This window comes from Camellia sinensis, chromosome 1 (assembly GCF_055761805.1).
Source record: "Camellia sinensis isolate YWXY chromosome 1, ASM5576180v1, whole genome shotgun sequence".
Lineage (NCBI taxonomy): Eukaryota > Viridiplantae > Streptophyta > Magnoliopsida > Ericales > Theaceae > Camellia > Camellia sinensis.
Window position 1 is genome coordinate 71,823,394 of NC_138961.1, and position 21,978 is coordinate 71,845,371.

Genomic DNA, 21,978 nt, shown 5'->3' on the forward strand with positions numbered 1-21,978 from the left:
TATATTTGGTTTGAATTTTTTTGTATTAAGTTTTTTGAAAACTGAGGTTTTTATTTTTTGTGTTTTTTTTTTGTTTTTAGTGAATATTTTTAAAATTTTAAGTATTTTTTTTTTACTTTTTTAGATGTACTTTATTTAGATGTATCTAAAAAGTAAAAAAATTGTGAAAAAATATTTTAAAAAATTAACAAATACATAAAAATACAAAAAACATACTAATTTTTTTTTTTTTGTATTTTTGGTATTTATTGAATTTTTAAAAGATTTTTTTCACAAAAATTATACTTTTTATGTGTATTTATATTAAGTGTGTCTAAAAATTAAAAAAAATGCTTAAAATATTAAAAAAATTCAGTAAAAATAAAAAAATATGAAAAATAAAAAAGTAGAATTTTTTAAAAACTGTTTTCAAAAAAACGAAACTAAATTGTTTGAGTTTTTTGGATTAAGTTTTTTGAAAATTGAGTTTTTTGGTTTTCATGTTTTCTTATTTTTAGTGAATATTTTTAATTTTTTTTTAAAAAAAATTAACTTTGTTATATATATCTTACTTAGATGTATCTAAAAAGTAAAACAATTGTGAGAAAATATTTAAAAAAATTAATAAATACATAAAAATATAAAAAAATATACTGAATTCTCGTATTTTTTTTTATATTTTTGATATTTAGTGAATTTTTAAAAGATTTTTTCACAAATTTTTTACTTTTTAGATATATTTATGTTAGTATGTCTAAAAATTAAAAAAATTACTTAAAATATTAAAAAAATTTAGTAAAAATCAAAAAATACGAAAAACAAAAAAATAAAATTTTCTGAAAAATATTTTTAGAAAATTCTCACCAATTATAACTCAAAAAAAAAAAAAAAAAAAAAAAATTAAAAACCAAAACCTACTTTTACCCTCGTGTCCAAAAAGGCTGTAGTAATTTTACGGTATTCCTTAACATTTGAGCAAGCAAACGCGGCCCTCTCACCCTTTTCCGTTTTCCCATCCCCATTCATCTCTCAAAGATGAGAACTTGACTTGGATTAAAAAAAAAAACAAATGGGTTTATTGAGGTTAAAATTGCATCATCATCATCGTCAGTATTGTCACTACCCCAAACTTCTACCAAAAAAAACCATTTCTCTCTGGTCTTCTCTTGCGCAGTCACTCCCTTGTACACCTTCAAATTACCCACAACCACACCACCTCCACTAAGAAGAACCAAAGCTTTCACTCCTTGTCCACACTCTCCACTACCAAAGCAACCATGGTCAAAGCCATTAGGGTTCATGAACTTGGTGGTCCTGAGGTTTCTCTCTCTCTCTCTCTCTCTCTCTGTCTCTCCCTCTTGTAATATTGTCAATTGTTTGTGTTTTTGAGTCTTTTGGGCTAATTTCTTGATGACCCAGTTCTGGTTTCGTCCATTGGGATCAAATCCAAATGATTTCATCCGATGCCGTATGATCTACCCAATTTCATTTTTTTGAAATTTTCAGCTTTGTTATGTGGTTTGATTATCTTGTACGGTGTTTGGTACTTGCTTGCACACCATTCTTTGAAATTGAAATTCATAAAAGCTATTATTAGTGTTCGTTTTCTAGTTAGTTTATCGTTTTCAATGATGCTTCAATTGGGTTTGTTTAATTAATAATTTATGCGGATTAACACAGATTTTGAATTGCCTCATCATCCTATTTCAATTTGCTGTCTTTTCTTTTCTTTTCTTTTTTTAATTATAAATTTTTTAACAGTTCCTATGTGTACTTGTGATTTTCTATATTCGAGTTCGTTTAATTAAGTCATTTGGTTAAAGAATATTTCGTTTTTCTTCATCATTGAAATAATAATTGGAGAAAGTGAGAGAAGATAGAGATGAGCGAATAGAGAGAGAGAGAGAGAGACACAATTGTTTCTATAAATTGTATATATCAATTACACAAAGAAGGCACTCTATTTATAGAGGATGCCTTGGATGCCTTGGATGATTGCCCACCGAAAGGTGCTACACTATGAACAATTAAATAATGATAGACTAACATAATGCTACACTATGAACAATTAAATAATGATACACTAACATAATGCTACACTACACTAACAAACACAATGATGATACACTAATATACACTAACAGCCCCCCGCAAACTCAAGGAGGGAAAGTATCAACCAAGTTGAGTTTGGAAACAAAAGCATTGAAGCGGCCAGGAGGATGAGCCTTAGTGAAGATATCAGCGGGTTGATCGACGGAAGCTATAGGGAGAAGACGAACAGTACCACAAGTAACATGCTGGCGAATGAAATGACAATCAATCTCAATATGTTTGGTGCGATCATGAAAAACATCATTGTGAGCAATCTGAATGGCACTCTGATTGTCACAATAGAGAGGGGTAGGAGCAGAAGAAGAAACACCCATATCAGCAAGAAGCCAGCGAAGCCAGAGAAGTTCCTGAGTAGTATCAGCAAGAGCTCGGTATTCAGCTTCGGTGCTAGAGCGGGCAGTGAGGGATTGTTTTTTGCTACGCCAAGCAAGAAGAGAATCCCCTAAGAAGAAGCAGAATCCCGTGGTGGAGCGTCGATCCGTAGGATCCCCAGCCCAATCAGCATCGGAAAAGGCACGCAGTTCAAGAGAGGAGGAAGCAGAGAAGTGAAGACCATGGAACAGAGTGCCTTTGAGGTAGCGAAGGATGCGGAGTAGAGCAGTATAGTGGGGAGTGCGAGGAGCCGACATGTACTGACTGACAATGTGAACAGCATAGGCAATGTCAGGACGAGTTATTGTGAGATAGACAAGGCTGCCGACGAGTTGGCGATAAAGAGTAGCATCAGAGAGAAGAGTCCCATCAAGAGGAGTGAGACGAAGCTGAGGATCAACTGGAGTAGTGGTAGTTTTGCAATTAGTCAGACCAGCACGAGCCAGAAGACCGGATGCATATTTGGCCTGGGACAAATAGGAACCAGTAGAATCATGAGAGACTTCAAGGCCTAAGAAGTAGTTAAGAGTACCAAGGTCCTTCATCTCAAACTGGCGGTGGAGAAACTGTTTGAGGTGGAGAATACCAACTTCATCATTACCAGTGATAATCATATCATCCACATACAGAAGAAGAAGAGTGGTACCATGAGAAGTAGTCCGGATAAAAAGAGCAGAGTCATAGGAGCTAGAGGTGAACCCGAAATCATGAATGGTAGCACTGAACGTAGCAAACCAAGCACGTGGTGCTTGCTTGAGGCCATAGAGAGCACGCTGTAGTTTGCAAACCTGATGAGGGGGAAAAGTGGACCCAGGTGGAGGTTGCATGTAGACCTCCTCAATAAGATGACCATTGAGGAAAGCATTTTTGACATCCATCTGAAAGAGCCCCCAGTGGCGAGCAACAGCAACATCAAGTAAACTGCGAACAGAGGTTAGCCGAGCAACAAGAGAGAATGTCTCCTCATAATCAATACCATATTCCTGGTTGAAACCCTTGGCAACAAGACGAACTTTGTAGCGTTCAATAGAGCCATCAGAATGTGTTTTGATTTTGTAAACCCATTTGCAGCCAATGGCAGTCTTGCCAGGAGGAAGATCAACAAGATCCCAAGTATGAGCTTTGTCCAAGGCCTGTAGTTCATCGGTCATAGCTTGCTGCCAAAGAGGATTAGTACAAGCCTCACGATAGGAGGTAGGTTCATAAGTAGAGAAGGCAGCAGATCCAACAATATAATCACGAAGATGGATAGGAGGTTGAGTTACCCGTCGTGGTCGACCCGTAGGAGGATCGGTAGGAGGAAAAACCGGTGGAGAAGGAGGTGTGGCAAGAAGAGGTAGACCTTCAGGGAGAGCAGGCTGGACAGGATCAGGAGTGAGCAAGGGCGTCTCGATGGAGGAGGAACCTGTATCAAAATCAGCAGAGAAAAGATCTACAGAAGGATTAGTAAACAGTACAGTAGTGGAGAGTGCGGGTAAGTGAAAAGAGGATAGCGAGGAAAACATTTGGTGCTCCCAGAAAACGACATGGCGGGAGATACGAAGACGTTTAGAGAGAGGATCCCAACAGCGAAAGCCTTTATGTTCAATTCCATACCCAAGAAAGCAACAAAGACGAGAACGAGGTTCAAGCTTGGTGTGTTCATGGGATTGAAGTAGAACAAAGCAGGCAGAGCCAAAAACCCGGAGATTGGCATAAGGAGGGGGAGTGCCATGCAGACGTTCAAAGGGAGTTTGATTATGGATGACAGGAGAAGGAGCACAGTTGATAGTGTAAACAGCAGTGAGGGCAGCTTCCCCCCAAAAGTTTTCAGGGCAGGAAGAAGAGAGAAGAAGGGCGCGAGTAGTGTCAAGAATATGCCTATGTTTCCGTTCAGCACGGCCATTTTGCTGGGACGTGCCAGCACAAGAACGATGAGGCAGTGTACCATGATGCTGAAGAAAGGAAAGGAAATCAGAATCCCGATATTCCATAGCATTGTCAGAGCGAAAAATTTTGATGGTTTTGGAGAATTGGGTGTGGACCATTTGGACAAATCTATAATAAATGTGTTTAAGTTCAGACCTAGTTTTCATGAGAAAAAGCCAAGTAAACCGGGAAAAATCATCAATAAAGACAACAAAATAGCGGGATCCCCCTATAGTAGTAGTAGGGGAGGGCCCCCAAATATCGGAATGTATAAGATCAAAAGGTGCAAGGGAAACTGAAGTACTTTTATTAAATGATAAAGCAGGTTGTTTGGCAAGTTGACAGGGGATACAATCGAAATTATCGGGAATTTCATGACCCAACTGTCCACTAGAAACCAAAGACCGTAAGCGATTAACAGAAATATGCCCTAAACGACAATGCCAAAGATGAAAGGGAGATAATGAGAAAGTAGATGTAGGAGCAGCAATCGGAGGAGAGGCAGGAACATGAAGGTGAATGAGTTCATAGAGACGTCCATGCTTACGGCCGATCCCAATAGTCTGCCCCGTCTGAGGGTCCTGTACCAAACAATCAGTAGCAGAAAATGTGACAGTTAGACCAAGTTCACATAATTGACCAATGGAAATAAGGTTTAAGGTAAGAGCAGGGATATGATAAACTTGAGGGATAGATAAAGAAGAGGTGGAAACAGTACCAACATGACGGACAGACATGAGGGAACCATCAGCAGTATGTATTGAGGGAATATGAGGAGATGAAGAGAAGGAAGAAAAGATAGTAGAACTGGAGGTCATATGATTACAACAGGCAGAGTCAAAATACCAAGAAGAGTTACCTGGGATTACAGACAAAGCAGTAGGAGGAGGTGTACCAGATGGGGAGAGAAGTTGTTTGAGCATGGCCTCTACATCCGTTGGAGAAAAGCGAGGGGTAGACGGAGCAGAAGACTCAGAGAACCCCTCAGAGGTGACAGCATCAGTGTGGGGAGACTGATTCCCGGAAGCAGCAGCAGCAGTGGGATGAGGCTGATTCCTAGAAGCAGTAGTAGCAGTGTGATGAGACTGATTCCCGGAACGATGAAAGTTTCCCCGGGCAGAGCCACCGCGAGAGGAGTGGCTATTGGACGATGATCGGGATGGATTGCGAAAACAATCCTGTTGCAGATGACCAGGACCAAGTTTGTTGCAGTAGCGGCAGGATCTGACGGGGCAATTGACCAGGAGATGGGTTGAAGGAAGACCTCGATTCTGACAATAGAGGCAAGCAGTGGTCCGTTGGGTAAATGATGGCCGGTACGGAGGAGTGACAAGAACAGAGTCCACATGATGAGTTTGAAGAGTACCGAGACGCGTCTCCTCTGATAGCAACTCAGAAATTGCTTGTTCAAGAGTGGGCAATGGATGGCGATGAAGCAGAGAGGCACGTACGGGCTCAAAGGAGGAAGTAAGAGCCATAAGAAAATGCACCAACCTTTGCCGGTTGCGATAGATAGTAAATAAAACAGCATCTTCGGGGGTATGCCAAGTTGGTTCTGAAAGAGCAAGCTGATCCCAAACAGAGTACATTTGAGAAAGGAAGTCATTAATGGACTGAGTGGATTCTTGGCGCATGCGGTGAAGTTGGTTCTGAAGTTGATATTGGTGGGCAAGACCAGTAGTCTGGTATCGTTCTTTCAAGAAATCCCAGATGTCTTTTGCAGGAGTAGTTACAGAGTCAAGCTGAAAGCGACCAAACTGAAGACTGATAGATGTAACAGAGGTATTACGAAACCAGGTAATGATTTGGTAATTCTTACTGTCCCATTCCTCAAGTCGGTCTTCAAATGTAGCAGTTGGAACAGTAGTTTCATTAGTGTCACTGTCTTTCACTGGTTTAGTCACATCCCCGGTGACAATTCGCCAGAGCTTCTTTCCTTTTAGGAAGGAGGACATGGCTTGGGCCCACAGAACATAGTTTGAACCATTCAAAATAACGGAAATAGGATGGGAGGCATCATGACGATCCATAATACTAGTTGAATAGGGTTTAAAGTAATATGATAGACCTGTAGGAGCAAAATTAGGTAAAACAGAGTGTACCAGTGAGTCCGGAAGGTCGAAAATAGCCAGGAAAGGTATGCTGGACAGAGATGATGTCAGCAAATATGTCAGCGGCGCATGTTAGCAGAGTGCAGGAAGGAACACGTTAGCAGGAAGCGGCGGTGCACGGTAGCAGTCAGGCGCAGACGCGGCGCACAGTAGATGATTCGGCGCACGCGGGTGCACAATAGCAGGTGCGGCGTACGGGAGAGGCAGGGCTGACGTCAGCCGCGGGTCGTGTGGGCGCGTGTAGGCGCGTGTCGGAAGGGAGAAACAACGGATGGCGCGTGCGGGCGCGTGTGAGAGTGGTGGCGGAAATGGTGACGCGCAGTGGACACTGGTGGCGCGTGTGGGCGCGTGAAAGGTTTTCTGAGGCCGGGCTTGGTGCCGTTGGAATCGTGAGGAAATTCCGAGTGGTTTGATGTAGTGCCGCTGTGGATGGGACTAAACACCAAAATCGCAAATTGCCAGAAATGTAACACTAGGCTCTGATACCATGAAATAATAATTGGAGAAAGTGAGAGAAGATAGAGATGAGCGAATAGAGAGAGAGAGAGAGGCACAATTGTTTCTATAAATTGTATATATCAATTACACAAAGAAGGCACTCTATTTATAGAGGATGCCTTGGATGATTGCCCACCGAAAGGTGCTACACTATGAACAATTAAATAATGATACACTAACATAATGCTACACTATGAACAATTAAATAATGATACACTAACATAATGCTACACTACACTAACAAACACAATGATGATACACTAATATACACTAACAATCATCATCACCACTTGGACCTATTTGACACTTTTTTTCAATCATAGTCCTTACCATTCACACTTAATATATATATATATATATATATATATATGAATTGTACCTTAGCATGATTCTACACTCGTGAAAATCCAATTTCATATTGGTTTTTCTTGAATTGCATTTTCTGTACGTGCCAAATTTAGTTTTGCATCAGTTATGTTTTGATTGCAGTGTAATTTGTTGCGGAACACCATTTATTTGGGTGAAAGGGGTGTTTGCGATGACAAATTGGGCCATGTTTTTTACTCACTTCGGAATCAATATGATGATAGGTTCTGAAGTGGGAAGATGTGGAAATAGGAGAGCCGAAGGAGGGTGAAATCCGAGTGAAAAACAAGGCCATTGGGCTCAACTTCATTGATGTTTACTTCCGGAAAGGAGTTTATAAGGCCTCGACAATACCCTTTACTCCAGGTTTGGCTTTATTTCTTATATATATAATATACATACAATACATGTACGTAAAAATGAATGATTTCACATGTTTGATTATCAGTGCTCATCACTGCAAGTGCAGCTTTTGCAACGCGTTGTTAGCTGATTGTATAGATATATAATAACATTTTACTTTATGCAATGTTACATGGACTCGGGTATGAGTGTCGGGTGTAGGTATATATCTAGAGATCAGATTCATCAAACCATAATTTAAGAGTACACGGATTCGGCAAAAAAAAAATGTCATAGTTTTATATTTTTAATCAAGTATGTGAGATAAAATGGTGCTATATGTAACTTGCAGGGTTAAAAAAATATTTATAGCAATTATAAAATAATATGTACATATAATAATAGTGATATATACAATTATATAAGAAGTATCCGTTGAAAAGTATCCAACATATATCTCATACTCTTGTCCGAGTGTCGGGTGTTCGACATGGGTATTTGATTTATGTTGAAGAGTCCGTGTAACAGACTTTATGATTTTTTTTTGATCTATCCCATTATGTATTGAAGAAATTTTCCAACGATGATTATTGTTGCAAGAAATGGAAAGAACAAAATTGAAATATTTTAAAACAAATAGAAGACAGGAACTCAGCAAGAATAAGGTCCCTAATCTCGGGAATTGTTTGCTAGAATATTTAGTGTTTGCAAATTCATTCTCACAGTAATAAGTCTTTTGCAACCTCGGAGATGGACTTTGTGGCCCTCCTGAAAAGCAGGAATTACACATTGGGACTTCCGCTCATGACTTTCTAGAAATATTTAGGAGGAATATGTTTTTGGTGATGGTGACCCCTGACCAGCTTAAATAACATAAACTTCTCTCTATTAGAAACCTTCAAAACTAAAATTCATATTCTCGTGTATTGTTATTTGTACGAGAATTTTATCTAAACTGTGGATAATACATGCATTCAAGGTAAAAGTTTAATCCTTTGTAACAGGAAATTTCTGCTAAGGTGACATTACTTGCTCAGACAAAGAAAATGTTTCCTTGTGATCCAATGTTGTTTGTTTATGTCTCTTGGGAATATGCCATTTGGTTAAATGTTCCACCATTTGGTCAATTGCAGGTATGGAGGCAGCTGGTGTGGTGACAGCTGTGGGCCCTGGACTAACCGGTAGAAAAGTTGGAGATGTCGTGGCTTATGCTGGTAATCCAATGGGTTCATATGCTGAGGAGCAGATCCTTCCGGCGGAGAAAGTAGTAACTGTTCCTTCCTCCATTGATCCTACTATAGCAGCATCTGTCATCCTCAAGGGAATGACAGCTCAATTCCTAGTTCGCCGTTGCTTTAAGGTAATTTATATTTTCACGTGGCACTATCTTGACTTTTGCAAGTTTAAAATAACTTATAATATGGGTTATCATGTTTTATTTTATTTTTTTATTCTAAATGACTATTCACATTATTTGGGCTTTAAATTCATCCTCTGTAGGGTAGTCAGTGTTATTCCGACTCCAAACTATGCCCACACCCACTTATGCCATGTAAGGAAAAAAAACAAACATTATCGAACTATAGTCTTTTTTCCATCTTCATCATCACTCTTCTCAAGTCAGGCCAAGAAAAGAGGATTCCTTTTCCACAAACACACAGGCAGATGAGGCCTGTAATTTTTAATTAACAAACAATGATTTTTGTGATCAATAAGACTTGGGATGACTATCTTGTTTGTCCAAAACCAACATGACAGTGAGGATTAGAACTGACGAGCATTAGGGGGACTATCTTGGTTTGCCAAATTTTGCTTACATTCAGCGAACTAATTAAACATTGCCATATCCATTAAAGAAACCCATTTTTTACCAAAAGGCTTCGTCTAAGCCTTCTTCATTGCTGATGAAAAACTGTTTCCGAAAGGAGAGGTACCTGTTTTGAATAATCCTATTGAAGGAATCAACAAAACCAAACTCTTTGTTAAATATCAGTAAGTCTGCATTTATAGCATCATATATGATCTTTTCAACCAATGTTGTGTCCTTAGATTATTCGACGGATGACTTTGTTTCAAATTCTACATAGATGGAGGGGAAGGAAGAAGAACTTGCAAAGAGAGATCTAAACTTTTTTTTCTTGCTGGGACATGTGGAGAGATGAGAAAGATGATTAAAAATTATCTTTTGATTGAAAGGACATGTTTGTCTATATATATATATACCCTTCATGACATGTTCTATAACACTCACTAGTCAATATGCAAATATTCAACATGAATTCAAAGCAGCATTACATCAATGTGCAAAATGCACTCTGTTAGTGCTTGTGCATTTCATGATATACTCTCTGATGATGAACGCTGTGACTGCATATTACTTTTAGAGTTGCATATCTACGGATGTAACATATTCTTTCTCATAAACATGATCTGTGCTTCCAACCTTAGAAACTTTTATATGCTCTCGCTCCCCCGCCCACTTCATGCAAGTAAGCTCCAGGTAAGGGGAACTACCACATTAATTATTGTTGTTGTTGTTATAACCGTTGTTCTATTTTTTTGCTTCCGACTGTTCAGGTTTAAGTTAGAAGGACTGTGTCATGATCAAATTGGAACAATTCCTCCAATTCTCATGAATTTTTGTTTTTTTTTTTGTGAACAATTGGAGCCTTAATTTTTCATGTTGTGTAGGATATGACTAGATTGCTTAGTATTACAGGTTGAACCTGGACACACTGTCCTTGTTCATGCAGCAGCTGGTGGAGTTGGGTCTCTCTTATGCCAGTGGGCTAACGCACTTGGTGCCACTGTCATTGGAACCGTCTCAACCAAAGAGAAGGCAGCACAAGCCAAAGAAGATGGATGCCACCATGTGATAATGTACAAGGAAGAGGATTTTGTCACCCGGGTCAATGAAATAACATCAGGCAAAGGGGTAGAAGTTGTTTATGATTCTGTTGGAAAAGACACCTTGCAGGTCAGTTTTCTATACTAATTATCAGACATCCAACAAAAACTCCAAAATACTCGCTGATAATAGGTAGTGGAAAATGCAATGGCTGTGACTCAATTTTTGAATAAATACCATCTAATGATGTTTTCAGTATATCAGTTTGCTCCTTATGGGACGTCAAGGATTCAAGTCTTGCCATGGTCATGAATTTCTTAAGGTTGATTTTCTTAAGGTTGTGCATGGATCATGAATTTGGGTAGAGATTTGGAAAGGAAAAAAGAAAAGGCAAGCGAAAAAAAAAAAAGCCTATCACTGTGTTTGGTTTGAGTTTTCTGGATTAAGTTTTTTGAAAACTGAGTTTTTTGATTTTCGTATTTTTTTGTTTTTAGTGAATATTTTTAAAATTTTAAACATTTTTTTTACTTTTTTAGATGCACCTTACTTAGATGTGTCTAAAAAGTAAAAAAATTGTGAAAAAATATTTTAAAAAATTAAGAAATACATAAAAATACAAAAAATGTACTAAATTCTTGTATTTTTTTGTATTTTTGGTATTTAGTGAATTTTTAAAAGATTTTTTTTTACAATTTTTTTACTTTTTAGGTGTATTTATGTTAGGTGTGTCTAAAAAGTAAAAAATTTGCATAAAATATTTAAAAAATTCAGTAAAAACAAAAAAACACGGAAAATAAGAGTGTAGAATTTTCTGAAAACTGTTTTTAAAAAATGGGAACCAAGCAAAGTGTATATTTTCCTCACATTTTTCTTTCTCTTTTCAAATCTCTACCCAAATCCATGATTCAAACACAACCCGAAAGTTCATAAGCATAAACTTGAGGACCAGTCTGAAACCTAAGGTTGTCCCCAAACTAATACTTGCAACCTAGACTTGACACAACTATAAGCTTCTTCTCTACTCTATTCGTAATCAATCTTACTTGAATTTCTATGTTTTACTTAGGAGCAGGATTGGATTTGGTTATAAGATAATATTTTACATATATTAAGTTTTCTCAACCTAGAAAACACAATGGCATAAATATTCCGTCAAAATTGACCACAACCAAACTAAGATTGACTATTTTTAACTTGACATACCCAAGATTGACGTTAATGTTTTGTGTTTAAGTAGGCCTCTAATTGAGAATTTATTAATTCCAGGGATCATTAGCATGCTTAAAACCTCGTGGATACATGGTGAATTTTGGGCAGTCGTCTGGCACACCTGACCCCCTTCCTTTGTCAGCACTTGCAGCGAAAGCACTGTACTTGACAAGACCTAGCCTTATGCAATACACTGCAACACGGGATGAGCTTCTAGAAGCTGCCGGAGAGGTCTTCGCTAATGTTGCATCTGGTGTGCTGCGAGTCCGTGTAAATCATACATACCCTTTATCTCAGGCAGCACAGGCGCATGCTGATCTTGAGAGTCGTAAAACATCTGGATCTGTTTTGCTGATACCGGATGGCAATTGAGCTGTAAGTTCTGAACATCGAACTATTTTATTACCTCCTCATAGGGAATATGTTTGTTGGACTTGTTGAATCATGCTGTGGATATCTATTTGAAGGCGTATATCTATTTAAGACAGTATGTTAATCAACTAAAAACTACTGTATGTAGAATAATAAATTGTGGAATATTTTCTTGTGGTTATGTCATGTAGTGTTAAGCTTTTGTTATGCTATCTATCATTTTGTCTGTTTGGATGATGAGCTTGGGAAAGGATTTGAGGCTCGGGGAATTTAGGAACTGTAAATTTTAAAAATCCTGATTTGGGTTAAAAGAGAGGGATTCTTGAATCCTCATTTTAGAAGGTGGTTTTATTGCAAATTTGATAATATTAAGAATCTCCATTAGTGAGGTGTTATTTTGAAATCCTCATAACTAAAGTTGGAAGAATATGAAGGCCACAACATTACCACTTCCACAATTGGCACTGTACTAACACAGTTGATACTGTCATTGTTGTGCTCCTGTATGATTTGTTCATCCAATGGTCACTAAATTTTCATCCAAATGTATTCACAGAACCATTATGTCCTGTGTATGTAGGGCAGTTTTTCCTTCCATCAAGTTCACTTGTTTCTCTACATGCTTCCTTTTTTCTGGCCATTTATATCTTATTGTTGTTCATATTAGCAAAAGTGATCTCATAAATCAATAAAGATTCAGGGGATAGAGAATAGTATTAGGGATGGGACAGGTTATCTGAATGTGTTTTTCCCCACATCAGTTTTTCCTACCAAAATAAAGAAATCAGCTCGTCTCCAGTTCCATGAAAGGATTGGATTGGGCTTGGCAGTGATTTCGGGCACCCGAGCTGAGAGTTGTATGTTAATAGGGCACTTAGGCATAAATTCAAATTTGAAAATTTTGGGATACTTGCCTCAAACTCTCTTCTTTTTTGCCCAAAAGGAAAACAACAATTTGGAAGACAATTTTACTCTTACTTATTTGTTCACGTGTTCACCTGTGTTGCCATTGTCCACTCGCCGGTTGTTAGCCACTTTCCCGATGAATCACGGGTGATGGCCAACAGTGGAGGGCGGCGATTAGTAATAGTGTGTGAGAATATAGAGTGACAGTATATATTGAAAAAGTAAAGTAGCAAAAATGGGAAAAAAGTCTTCCAAAATAATGATGTATATTTCTCACTAATATATTTAATTAGTCACGTTTTTATAATCAAAACAAATTAATCATTGAATTTAATGCAATATACAACTATAAAATAGTCGATTCATCAATTTTTCCTGTATTATATGAAATTAAAATGTTTGCAATTACCTGACCATCGCATCAAAAGTCCCCAATAAATACCTAGTTACTTAAATTCTTTATTGTTAGACAAATCTTCTCTCACCACAACATAAATTCAATCCTAATTACTTTAGACACTCTCCCTTAGTACTTGCGGCATTTTGAGTTGTATGGTTAAGTGCAATTGCTATTTCCATTATTAGGTCCATTTTAGTTTGTGTTTGTGAAAAAAAACATCCAAAAAAAATGAAAGAACAAAAAGAAAAATAATAATAATTTGCTGGAAGCCCAAAACATAAAGAATAAAATAATAAAGCCCATTAAATCTAGGGTTTTTTACGAGCCAATATTATAATGTGTTCATTTGGAAAGTGAGTTGGCTGTTTGATTATTTTAGTTTGAGATAAAAAGCCTTGTCTGGTATGGATTTTTTTGATTTTTTTGACTTTTGTGAGATAAAAAGTGAAATGATTATGGTTTGAATGTGACATTTTATCTTATTAATTTTTTAGTCTATTTTGTCTTTTTATAACTATTTTAGCCTCAACCCATTATGCTAAACATAGTGAGCTTAATTATCTTGTTGACCTTTTTAAATGCACCAATGACTATTCAACTGTTTACATTACTCTCATTAAACGGTGATGTTACATACACCAATTAGTATACTAATTAATATACCAACACTAGTTATGACATTATTATTGACTTCACTCATTATACAAACGACAAATACCAAAGGGTCTGGCTTTGGTCCAGTCCACCATCGGATTGGACCGTGCTGTTGGGCCCGTGGAGGCCCACCACGGGTCCCGTTTTAAAAATATAAACCGTTTAATGTGTAAAACTCGTCGAGTACTATAATCCTGTGAAAAATCACGTTGATCGGATATCGATAGCTATGTGATCAAATCAGTTTTGTATAAAAAAAATAGACGGTGAATAAATTAACAGTTGATAAAAAAACTATTTTGATCACATGGCTATCGATATCCGATCAATGTGATTTTTTGCAGCTATATAGTACTCGACGAGTTCTACACATTGAACGGTTCAGATTTTCAAAACGGGACCCGTGGTAGGCCCCTACGGGCCCAACAGCACGGTCCAGTCTGATGGTGGACTGGACCAAAGCCAGGCCCAATATCAAAAATCTCTTAAATTATGTCACATCATCAATTGATACACTAGTTAGTACACTAGTTGGTGTATATAACATTATTCCTCATTAAATATCTTCTCTGTCTAATATTTTCCAAATCTTTTTGCTCTCTCTCTCTCATCTCTCATCTCTTTTTCTCGCATCTTCTTCTTTTTTTCTTTTTTTTTTCTTTTTTTTTTCCACCCATTTATGAAGCTCACACCATCACCACATACCGCCATCGCCACTATATCCACTGCTGGCCACCACTGCCACCGGTCACCAACCACTTTCATTATCTCCGATCTACACTCTACTATCTCTAATCTACACTATCATTTCCGATCTACCACCATCGTCATTGATCTACCACCATTGTCTTCGATCTATACTATATATTCTCTGACTACGCGTTATATCTTCGATCTACACTTTATTTTCTCCGGTCTACACTCCACCGTCACCAATTTGTACTATCAAAAATCCTTTTGAAAAACTTCAACAATCATGTTGGATTTGAAAAATCTTCCCGGTTAGAGATGTTTTTGCTTTTTAATTTGGTTTTATTTTTAGCAATTTTTATTTTTATTTTTTTATTTTGTTTTGTATTTCACCAACCCAAAAAATTCTAACATTAGAAATCACCCGACCTATTTAGAACATCTTCAATCCTTATCTTTTTTTTTAAAAAATAAAATTTGAATAAATTTTGGGGTTACTACTAATAAGTCTTAATAGTTGAACTTAATTCATATCAAATCCTATTGAAAATAAATCATAATAAAATCGTCGCTAAAAATAATTTTTTGTGACAATTTTTTTGCATGTCTATAAAAGTTGACAATTAGGAACTTTTTTTTGTTACGATTTTTATAAATTGTCACTAAAACTTACAATTAGTAATTTTTTTTGTAACAAATTTTTTAAACTGTCGCTGAAAGTTGAAAACTACTGACATTTTTTTTTGTGACAATTTTTTAAAAAATTGTCGCTAAAAGTTATAATTCAGTGATATTTTTTATGACAAAATTTTCAAATTGTATTTAAAAATTAACAATTAGTAACGTTTTTTAATATTTGATAAAAAACGTCATTAATTATCATAGAATTTATTGGACAACAAGTCCTCCAAAATTTTGGTTAAAAGTTTGTTTTGATATGGAACACTCTAATTCTTATTCTATTTTTTCTTTTCTTTTTTTTTTAATCAATTATTTCTTAAAACTTTCAAGCTTATCCTAAAAAGTTGTTTTAACCATTTTTTATGGAAAAAAAAAATAAAAAACTATCTTCAATTCTTACTATTTTTTAAATTAGAAACTTCTATTGAACAAAAAGTTTATGCACAAAATACTACAAGAATAATATGATAATGTCATATTTGTGGACAGTTTGTTTTAAATTGAAATGGCAATGTTATCCACATTGAATTATATCATTCTGTATAAATTTTTTTGTTTATATATCATTATTATTGTTTAAAAATCTCATCAAATTTTGGTAAATATATAATATGTTGAAAATTTTGTGAAGGATTTAATTCATCCTTGATCTAGTAAAAAAATTTATCTCTTCTTTGATTTCATACAAATTTAATAAAATGGTTGGAGAACAAATTTAACTATTTTTTCTTTACCAAATTTAAATTTGATGAAAAAGTTAATGAATGATCGGAAGTATAGCCATTCCTACACCATTGTGGGCAACTTGAGTTTAACGGAAGCCCAACCTAGAAAAGTTATTAGGAAAATATTCAGAAATTTAGATCTATATATTATTATAAAGAATAATGCTATATGCATAAATTAGGTCTTGTTTGACAAGTGATTTTTTTAGTCAAAAAGTTAAAAAGTTACTAAAAAAAGTCAAAAAGCCAATAATTTATACCAAAAAATCAAAGATTTCATTTTCTCTTTAATTTTTTCATATCTTTTCGTAAAAAATCAAAAAGTCATTCGAAACATACTAGTTTTTTTAACATCATATTTTAGCTAAAAAGTCAAAAAATTACTAAAAAACCCGTTCTCAAACGAGACCTCAGTATACTAATTAGTGTACCAATTGATAATGTGACATAATTTAAGAATTTTTTTATATTTGTAATTTGAGTGAAATCAATAATAATATCATAATTAATATTAATATACTAATTAATATATTAATTGATACATATAACACCATCGTATTATAAATAAATCGTTGTTATTCTTAATCATTGATCGTGAATACTAGATTGTAAGATTGTTTTGTAGATTTTTTTTATTTTTTTTGGGAAAGTCGCTAGAACAACTCAATATTGATATTACTTGGGTTTGACCATAGAACCTCTCACAATAAAGTTAGCCTTGAAGGGTCTAAATAACGCTTAGAGTTTTGTTAGGAATCTTAAATAAATTATTAAATTTTTTATATAAGTGTAAAATTTATACTTATGTGATTTGTGTAAATTCTACATTTATGTAAGAGATTTGATAAAAAATTTAATAATTTATTTAAAATCTTCAATATTTTCCTAACTTTTAACGCAATTTAAATTAGCACGATCAAACTTTTAGCCCGATTCAACTTATTTGAGGTTTATGTATAAGCACTCAACTGTTGCACTGTAACATGACGTTAATCAGTGGTGACTTCATAAATTTTTATAAATGGGGCCACGCTACCTCACAAGCTTAAGTTCTAAATATTCTAATAAAAAAAACTATAAAACTACACAATAGTCATTGGTTTTAAATTTTTAAAAATAAATTTTAAGTTTCTAATTTTCACGTTTTGTTATCTTGTCAATTGTTTTCATATTTTAATTAAATTTTTTATTTTTATTTTTATTTTTAGATGCAACTGAAAAATAAAATATTCACAAAAAAATTGGTAAAAAAAATAATAAATACAAAAAAAAAAGGTGTCCTTTTTTTAAAATTATAATTAATACCTTTTAGCTACATCTAGATTTAGTGAATTAAAGAAAAAGTTGCTTAAAATATTTAAAAAGTTAATAGAGACAAAATGAATACAGAAAATAAAAAACTCAAAAACTGTAAACCAAAAAAATGATTTAAACTTCTCAAATCGTAAGGCTGAGCCAGGAAATCGACAAAATTCATAATTCGAACCGGTTTAGTCCAATCGGTAGGTTTGGATTGATTTTTTTAAAATCTGTGGTTCGATTTTCGTTTGAAAAATTGAAGAATTGATTCCGGATTCAAATTCATAGTTTTAGATTGAAACCGAATCAGATCGTATGTAACTTAAAACTATATACATATCATATAGCCTAATGCATACAATCATAATTTAATGAATGCTTGTTTAAGTTATATTTTGAAAAAACATGGACATATTAATGTATATTTTCTTAATGCTATGTTTTTGTTTGGTGGGCATATTATTATTTTTAAAATTTATGATAGGTTGAATTTTTAAAAAAATATTATATGATTTTTCTTATGAACATATTATGTAAAATTATGGTTCCAAACCAAGTTGAACCGTGTTTAAATGGCTTGGTTCAGATTGGTACTATGATTTAAATGGATTGATTGATTCCAATTTTTATGGAACCATAGACAACGAAATAGTTTTGGTTTTACCCAAAATCGAATCAATTTGAACTATTCTCAGCCCTATCAAATAATGATTTCCTAATGGGTGTGGATCTCTCTTTAATGGCCCCCCTTAATTTTGTAGAGAAATCAAATTATATTAAATAAAATATTAACAATATAAATAAGAGAAATTTGGTGATAAATTCAATTGAAGGAGTCAATAAGGTATTAGGTCTAATAGATATTTTTTTTTGTTGGTGAGAGGTCTATCATTTGTAAAATAGTTTGGTGAGAAATTCTTGTATGTTTTGAAGACATTTTGTTTTTAATTTTACCCTTAATTTATTTGTTGACTTTTTCTATCTGTTGACTTTCATTGACTATTTGTTCAAATTTTTTTCATATCTGTTTAAAATTTTTTCCTATTTGTTCAAAATTTTTAACTATCTGTTCAAAACTTTCCCTAGTTGTTTAATTTTTTACTCTATCTGTATAATTTTTTTTTAATCTTTTCAATTCAAATTTCTCCTAGTCTGTTTAAATATTTGTTCAAATAAAGTTCTATCTGTTTAATTTTTACTATGGCCAACCAAACCCTAGTTCAATTTTTTTTTATATGTTCAAATCTCTCTCTCTCTCCCTCCCTCCCTGTTGCAATTTGTTTTTTCTCATCATCATCATCGTCAACAACAACCAACAATCAACCATAGATAATAAAGAAAAAAAAAAGCAAAAAAAGAAAAAAGAAAAAACAAAGAGATCATCATCATCTTCATCAACAACAGATCTAACACAGATCTGAGCACAAATGAAGAGAGTGAGAGACAGGTGCAATCGACATATCTGTGTTTGTACAAACAATATGTACTTGAAGCTCTCTTTGAAGCTTCCAATCTGTTTGTACAAAACAAAAATCATGAGTAAAGCACATCAATTCATTCTCAAACATACACACATGGACGATCCATTATCTATACAAAACGAAGCTACCAAATTTTTATAAAAAAAACCCAAAAATAGATCTAGTAGGGGGAGAGAGAGAGAGAGACAGTAACGAAGAAGCTGAGGAGAAGGCGATGGTGGGACGGTGGTGTCGGGGGAAAGGAGATGAAGAGAGAAGAGAGAGAGAGAGAGAGAGAGAGAGAGTGAGAGAGACGTGTTCTGTGTCTATTGTTGGGGACAGCGAATAGTGTGGTGGAATGAATAGGCATGGGTTTAAATGAGGCATTTTAGTCACTGAGCAAACGTATGTCCCTAATTTTGTGCCCAGAGTTTTGGGGAAAAAAAAATAAATTAAATTTTGCACTTTTAAATCGAGTGTCTTATAAATAATTTTTTTTTAGAGTTCTTGCTTGCTTGATGGGGGGATGAGACCCATCAAAAGCAATGTGCCATTGCCCCTGCCATCAATGGACAACAGGCACATAGTCATGCTGAAATTTCTAAACCGCCTAAATACATGAAAAATAATAAAAACCTTTTAATTGAACAGTAGAACAAAAGAACTAATAAAATTAGAAAATATAGTGTTTGAAATTTAAATTTGTGAAAAAAGAACATAAAAAAATATAAAAGAGAAATAACATTACTTGTAAGTAAAAAATAATATTTTAAACTAATATAGTAATATGCAATTTTCTTCTAACTCAACTAATAAATAATAATAAGAAAGAACAATTTTCACATGGAAAGCTATAACTAATCGCTCTCCATTGAATTCACGTTGAATGAGGATCAAGCGCTGGAACGTCCACAATCTACAACTATACAACCAATGGTTATCGTCCATATGAGTACAGGTCATCAGTACGGAGAACACAATATTAAATCACCAAATACTATTGCAAACGTAGTGTTCGTTTATTTGTCCAATTTATTTTGGAGTCGAAGCTCACTTTTCAGCAGATTAGGCCTCTTTCTAACAGCATCACACCTTCTAGCAACGGAGAAGGGGTAGATTTGTAATTCTATTAGTGGGGACCGCTTCGACACGTGAGCTGCGATTTCTGAATCTCTCTCTCTCTCTCTCTCTCTCTCTCTCTCTCTCTAGCTCTTGGTTCAGTGACACCACATGTCTCTCATTCTTCGATCATTTTCTCGGGAAAGTTAGTCTTTCTCTCTCTCTAAACACACACTCCACAGATTTCAGAGAAGAAGATACTTTTGTTTCGTTTTCCCTCTGAAAAGTCTGATATTTCTCACAAAATTTTCCTTAGCTCTCTCCCATTTTCTCTCTGTCTCGATCTAAGAAAGTCCCATTACAGACTGATGAATGGTAATTGAACTCGGTTTGAATTTGAATCTCCAGCATTGAGATCACATCTTTCTCTCAAAGGTACCTACTTTTTCTCTCCATTTTCTTGCATTTTCCCTCTCTATATAGTCTTCAATAACAAATATATATATATATATATATATCTGTGTGTGTGTGTGTGTTCGCTTTGTATATATTTTCTAGAGAAACAAAATGCATTTTCTAGGGTTCCAAACGACGATTACTGAACTGAGTTTTTCAGTGTGTGTTCTAGGGTTTCTTGAAGGCACTCATTCCGTAGAAAATTGTGACATCTTCAGTGTTATTATTATTTCTTAGTTTTGATCTAAATTAAAACAGAAATCAAATCCTTTGTTTACTTGTTCTCTCATTAAATAACTCATCAGTCTTCGCTTTTTCAGTTCTGGTATTTCACGATCTCTTCGTCAAGCCTCTGCAAGACTGCAACTCTCCACTTTTCAGTAATCTCTGATCATCTTCTTTTACAACTCTATATACATACATATATATATATATATATATATATATAAATATACATATAAAAAGAGAGTTCAGAGTTCATGTAAAGGTTGATTTCTATTTGAGTGTGTCTAGGTCTTTTTTGTTTTCACAGCCGCAATATTTAATTCCTTTCTATTCATAGAACTGACTTCAGACATTTTTTCTACTTTTTCGGAACCCTAGAAAACCGACAATCTGCATCTCCAACTTTTCTTCCATACCATTAGCGATTCACGTAGATGGTCACGATCACACTTTTTCTCTACAAAAACTCAACCTTTTGTGATTTTTTTTTTTTTTTTTTTGGTTGTGATTTGTAGTTTAATTAATCAAACTAAATTCGATACGTGTTTTGTCAATTTTAATCTTCATTTTGTTTGTAGATCCTAGGCATGAAAAAAATATATCACCGAAAGCGATCCGTACATGCCATTCACAACACTGTAAGCTCTCTCTCTCTCTCTCTAAGACCTGTCATTCTCACGCATGCTTCTCCATATCAAAAGATTCGTTCTTTTTTATTTTTTATTTTTCTGTTACTCGATCTGTTTTGTGATACACACACGCGTCTTAATTATTAGATAAGTCCACACGCGCTCTCCAGAGGAGAGAAAACCAGTCCAATAAAAAGTTGCAAATGTGGAATATAAAGCACATAAACTCACTTACTCACGAGCTGTGGATCCAACAATCAGCTTTTACGTTATCACGAAGAGACAAAAAGCGATTGCTTCTTATCATGATTACGAACCATGAACCGCATGAACGGACCATATTATCGTCTCTATAATATATACACTAATTCTCTCTCAAGGCAGAGAGAGAAAGACGGCGTGTGTAGTATGTAATATATGTAGAGAGAGAGAGAGAGAGAGAGAGAGAGAGAGAGAGAGAGGAGAGTAGTGGGGGTGTTGGTGTGATAGTGGTTTTGTTTTGCAGGAAATCATGTATTTGAAAAGGCAGGAACAAGGCGTCGACGGCGCACAGACACCACCTTTGGCCAGACATGTACTACCCACATCCGACTGTACCATCCCCAGCCACAGTAACATAGGTTTTCATCCTTACCCTTCATCTCCATTCTATTTCTAGCCCCATATGTATCGCACAT

At 35.1% G+C, this 21,978-nt stretch overlaps 1 protein-coding gene across 1 annotated transcript; it reads left to right on the plus strand.

The window, feature by feature from the left end:
• The first annotated feature begins 927 nt into the window (after positions 1 to 927).
• LOC114264986 (GroES-like zinc-binding alcohol dehydrogenase family protein) lies at positions 928 to 12,329 on the plus strand. Its single transcript, XM_082879416.1, has 5 exons — positions 928 to 1,298; positions 7,571 to 7,712; positions 8,822 to 9,048; positions 10,408 to 10,665; positions 11,803 to 12,329. Exons 1-5 carry the CDS (start codon positions 1,257 to 1,259, stop codon positions 12,115 to 12,117), a joined length of 984 nt encoding a protein of 327 aa, XP_082735542.1. The 5' UTR covers positions 928 to 1,256; the 3' UTR covers positions 12,118 to 12,329.
• Positions 12,330 to 21,978: the final 9,649 nt, after the last annotated feature.

Bases quoted from the DNA above. Each gene is read 5' to 3' on its own strand.
- LOC114264986 (XM_082879416.1), top strand. From the start codon at position 1,257: ATGGTCAAAGCCATTAGGGTTCATGAACTTGGTGGTCCTGAG. The intron at 7,713-8,821 runs GTTTGGCTTTAT...GGTCAATTGCAG, and splicing joins GACAATACCCTTTACTCCAG to GTATGGAGGCAGCTGGTGTG. The intron at 10,666-11,802 runs GTCAGTTTTCTA...TATTAATTCCAG, and splicing joins TTGGAAAAGACACCTTGCAG to GGATCATTAGCATGCTTAAA.